This window comes from Elephantulus edwardii, unplaced genomic scaffold (assembly GCF_000299155.1).
Source record: "Elephantulus edwardii isolate Elephantulus edwardi_28Jun2011 unplaced genomic scaffold, EleEdw1.0 scaffold00067, whole genome shotgun sequence".
Classification (NCBI taxonomy): Eukaryota; Metazoa; Chordata; class Mammalia; order Macroscelidea; family Macroscelididae; genus Elephantulus; species Elephantulus edwardii.
In genome coordinates this window covers 13,166,226-13,171,499 of record NW_006399817.1, presented here as the reverse complement: position 1 = coordinate 13,171,499, position 5,274 = coordinate 13,166,226, and the positions used below count along the sequence as shown (strand labels likewise).

Genomic DNA, 5,274 nt, shown 5'->3' with positions numbered 1-5,274 from the left:
CCTCTATGAGGTGGATTGATTCAGTGACTGGGATAATCGGGATGGGAGTGCCAGAGACATTGCGATTGGCACAGGATAGAGCAGAGTTTGCTGTTGTACATAGGGTTGCTGTGAGTCGCAAGTGACTAGACAGCACAAAACAAAAACAATAACAGCCATGCTCACCAATATATGTCTGGAAACTTCTTTGACAGCTGCCTGGTTGACTGACTGAAAAAGAAAGTTATTTCTTCCCATTCTCAAGTAAAATCATCCAAGAAAATGTGGAAATTATCAAGCAATATCATTAATGTCACATACAAGCAAAATACTCCTGAAAATAATTTAAAAAAAAACAGGTAGAATAGTACATAGAGAAGTGTCAAAATTTAAAGTTAGTTTTAGAAGAGGTCAAGGTATTAGGGATATCATCACTTATGTCAGATGAATCCTGGATGAAAGAAGAGAATATCGGAGGATTATCTATTTGTGCTTTATGGAGTATGAAAAGCCATTTGATTGTGTGGATCATAACAAGTTATAGCAAACATTGAGAAGAATGAGAGTCCCAGAACACTTAATTGTGCCGATATGAAACCTATACCTAAACCAAGAAGCTGTTGTGCACAGCAAGGGGATACAATGTGATTCAAAATTAAGAAAGATGTATAAAGGTTGTATACTTTCTCCATATCTATTCAATTTGTGTGCTGATAAATTATTTTAAAAATGAACTCTATGAAGAAGAGTCCTCTCCAGAGTACTTAAGAGCAATATTGTCAGTCTAGAGATTAAGGTTTGCCTGATTCAGGCTATTGTTTTTGCAATTACTTGTGCATCAGAGAGCTGGAAAATTACTAAGGGTAATAGAAGAAGAGTCAATGCCTTTGAGTTGTGGTGCTGGAGAAGTGTATTGAATATACCATGGAATGCTAAAGAAACAAAAAGGTCTTTCCCGGAGAAGGTAAAACCAGGATGCTCCTTGGAAGCAAGGGTTATAAAACTCCATCTCACATACTTTGGGCATGTTTCCAGGAGGACTAGTCTTTGAAGAAGTACATCATGCTCGGAAGGGTGGAGGGACAGCTTTAGACAGGAAAACCTTGGGTGGGATAGATTGACTCAGTGACTGGGGTCATAGGCAACAAAATTGGCTCAAGATAGATCAGGGTTCAAAACTGTTGTATATAGTGTCACTATGAGTCAGAGCTGACTTAACAGCATACAACAACAATAACAATATTAGCTGTACATGAGTTGAGAGCACCTAACAACAACAGAGGCTCTGTGGGGTGAATTGCTTTTGCAAAGATTACACATAAGAAAATTCCTACAGAGTAGTTCTATTCTGGTACTTGGGAATGCTTTGAATTATGGCCATCTCTGTCAGCTAACAACATGGTAATATACAGCAAGAGTGAAGATGTTTTTACTTAAAGTTCTCACTTTACATATTCATGTGCACATACAATTATACATAGATTCAAGTTATCAATGTAGCAAGCATTTACTTAGTGCCAACAACCTATCAGTTACTCTGCTAAATTCTGAAGAGATTTCAGGAACAATTTCTTTCCTAGAGCTTAAAAGACTAATCAGTTGCCTTTGTTATTACTGAAGGAAAAGTCTTAACTAATTAACTAGTAAATTTTATTATCAGTCAAATGTTGTATTTTTATTTCAAAATTTGTGTGCTATCTGTATGTAACTTTCTTTTTTTTGAGTCTTATAAGATAGAACAAATACTTTCACTTTTCATTCTTTTGTAATATAATCTTTTGATCTGAATTATCTTTCTTCCTTTAAATGTGCCAATAAATGGTTCTCAAATCTTTTATCTTTCAAAAATGACATTTTTTCCCAAGTGTACAAATAAACACATCCTGTACTTAATTCCATTGATATGTAGCATGTAGTGCCCATTCTTTCTCTACAGATATGTGAGGACAAATGCCACCTTAAATTTCTATGGTTGTCTCTTCCTATAAATTTATTACCTCTGGATTTTAAGTGCATGTTATTTTAAAATAAAATTCTATGGTGACTCTCTACTTCTTGATCTTTATCTTCTGTTTTATTATTGTTTATTTATTTATCACAGCTGACCCTCCAGTAGGTTTTCAGAAGCCACAAATTGCATGAGAGTAGAGTGTCCCTCCTCCTCCTTTGAAGCAAATGGTGGATTTAAACAGCCTGATTTAGGGTTGATAGGGCAAGGATTATGAAACTCTATTTCGCATACTTCCTAAATCCCAGCATTGTATATTATGAGATAAAATAGCCAATATCAGTCCATCTTAATTCCCTAATGCCTCAGATACTGATATTTGTGTGTTCTATTTCATTTTTTGTTAAAGTGTCAATATTCTTTGATTCATACTTAGCACATTTCCCATTTCAATGTTATTATTTTGAGTCTTGACACATTATAAAATAAAGTTTCTTTACTGGTGAAAGCTTCACTTCATCTATATTATTAAGGTTGTCTATTTTTGAAAATGCAGCCCTGCAAAGACTTTGCAGGCTGCGAGGTGGCAGTACTGTGGGGAGCCTGATGAGAGCCAGAAAGCTGTATTGGTGCAGTTCTCCAACGGGAAGCTGCAGAACCCAGGCAACATGCGCTTTACCTTGTACAAGAATAAAGACTCCACCAACCCCAGGAAGAAGAATCATCGGATCGTGGCAGCTGAAACAGACAGACTTTCCTATGTGGGGAACAATTTTGGGACTGGAGCCCTCAAATGCAACACTTTGTGCAGGCACTTTGTGGGAGTTTTGAACAAGACCTCTGGCCAAATGGAAGTATATGATGCCGAATTGTTCAATATGCAGCCACTATTTTCAGATGAATCCATTGACATTGAACTGCCATCACAGAGTCAAGCCAAAACTTACAGAGAAAAGTTGGACTCTTGCATTGAAGCCTTCGGTACCACCAAGCAGAAGCGAGCTCTGAACTCCAGAAGAATGAACAAAGTTGGCAATGAGTCTTTGAATCTTGCAGTGACTAAAGCTGCCGAGAATATCATTGATACAAAGGGGGTGACCGCTCTGGTCAACGATGCCATCCACGATGACTTGCAAGATGATTCCCTCTACCTTCCTCCCTGCTATGCTGATGCAGCCAAGCTTGAAGACGTGTATAAATTTGAAGATCTTCTTTCCCCCGTGGAGTATGAAGCTCTTAAAAACCCATCTGAAGCTTTTAGAAATGTCACATCAGAGGAAATTCTGAATATGATTAAAGAGAACAGCCACTGCTCCTTTGTCACTAAAGCACTGAAATCCTTGCCGTCAGATGTGGAGAGCCGAGACCACCAGGCCCGATGCATCTGGTTCCTGGACACACTTATCAGATTTCGAGCTCAAAAAGTGATTAAGCGGAAAAGTGCCTTGGGACCTGGAATTCCGCATATCATCAACATGAAACTCCTGAAGCATTTCACCTGCTTAACTTACAACAATGGCAGCTTACGAAACTTAATATCGGATTCAATGAAGGCAAAGATTACAGCATATGCGATCATACTTGCCTTGCATATAAGTAATTTCCAGGTTGACCTGACGATGTTACAAAGGGACCTGAAACTCAGTGAGAAAAGGATAATTGAGATAGCAAAAGCTCTACGGCTGAAGATCTCGAAAATAAGGGTGTCTGCAGCAGATGGCGGCGACGAGGATCACAGACTGGGCACCCTGTCCATCCCACTGCCGCCAGCACAGACTTCGGAACACCAGTCAAAGAGGAGAAGAGTCAAGTAGCCATCTGCTTTCCACAGAGCATTTTGGCCACCAGGTCATAGCCACTACTTCCACTTTATTGCCTCTTTTTTCTTTAAAGAGAGGTAAAAAGGAGCCTTGCTTTGGTGGTTTGAAGCCAGAAGCCAGCATTTGGCACACGCTTTCTGTTTTAAATGGAAATACAATGATGGCCAGAATGGGAAAAAAAAAAAAAAGAAAAAAGAAAATGCAGCCCTACCCCCAATTATTTACATGTTTTCCAACCAAAATATTCTATCTCTTGGCACTATATCCAAAAATTTTATACTTTATTTTTAGAGTCTTACTTTACTCTGAAAGCTCTTCTGAAACCTACCCACCATGTTTGACCCGATGATATTCGAAATACCAATAACATAGTGTCAAGCATCATAGAAACACACAGACCACAATAGTACGGCAAACAGAGATGAGAGATGAATCTTCAGATTATGTGAGAATAAGTTAGATAGAGTTAGACTTTAAATGTTTAAAATATTTATATAGAAAATATCCAGATTATTAATTGTCACACATATTATTCTTTTTCTATTCTCCCCCTCTCCATCCTATTGCTATAAAATGCCCTTGTGCAATATTTGCTTTTTGTGACTGAGATATTTCACTCAGCATTATGTCTTTTATACTCATCCATATTGTGTAGTGTTTTACAAGTTCATTGTTTTTAAATACTGCCTAGTGTTTTACTGTGCTGATGTTCTAGTTTCTCTATCCATTGGTTTGTTGATGGGCACTTGGGTTGCTTCCATCACTTTGCTATTGTAAACAATGTTACAGTAAAAAGGGTTTACATCCATCTTTTCGTGCCACAGGTCTGAATTATTTGGAATATATTCCCAGTAGTGGGTCAGCTGGGTCAAAGATATGTCTACTTTCAACTTTTTGAGCAAGAATCAAACTGCCTTACACAGCGGTTGTACCATTTTACACTCTCTTCAGCAGTGCAGTGGAAATATGAGAGTGGGAAGTATGAGTGTTCTAATCTCTTTACATCCTAGCCAACATTTTTTGTTGCAATGCTGTTCACTGCTTTGTTGAACTATGCTATTGTTGTTGGTGTGAGATTATCTCTCATTACTGTTTTGATTTGCACCTCTCAAATAGTATCTAGTGATGTGGAACATTTTTTTAAAATGTGTTTGCTGGCCATTTGACTTTGATTTTGCTCATTTTGTGATGGTACTTTCTGTTGTTGTTCATTATGATGCATTGGAATATTCTATAAATTTTAAATATGAGTCTCTTGAATTGGAGGATGAGTAGGGAGGAAAATATGTACACATGAATGAAAACCAATTTCTTTGTAAACTTCACTAAAATCACAATTTAAAAAACAATAATAAATAACAAGTCCCGTGGTTTTATAAGCTTGTTTGAATCTGTGCATTAAGAGGGAAGGATACATTTATATTAATCATGAAATTGATCAATTAACTTAATTCTTTAATATTAATTTTATTTTCATTTTATATCAAGCATTGTGCCAAATATTGGAAACATAAATCTTTTTTTTCT

At 37.1% G+C, this 5,274-nt stretch overlaps 1 protein-coding gene across 1 annotated transcript in view; it reads left to right on the top strand.

The window, feature by feature from the left end:
- Positions 1 to 3,741, top strand: part of LOC102860227 (DNA-directed RNA polymerase I subunit RPA49-like) — an 18,112-nt gene extending 14,371 nt beyond the window's left edge. Inside the window, exon 2 of the mRNA XM_006888483.1 lies at positions 2,484 to 3,741. Coding sequence (XP_006888545.1) covers positions 2,484 to 3,741 — 1,258 coding nt within the window. The remainder of the gene's footprint in view (positions 1 to 2,483) is intronic.
- Positions 3,742 to 5,274: the final 1,533 nt, after the last annotated feature.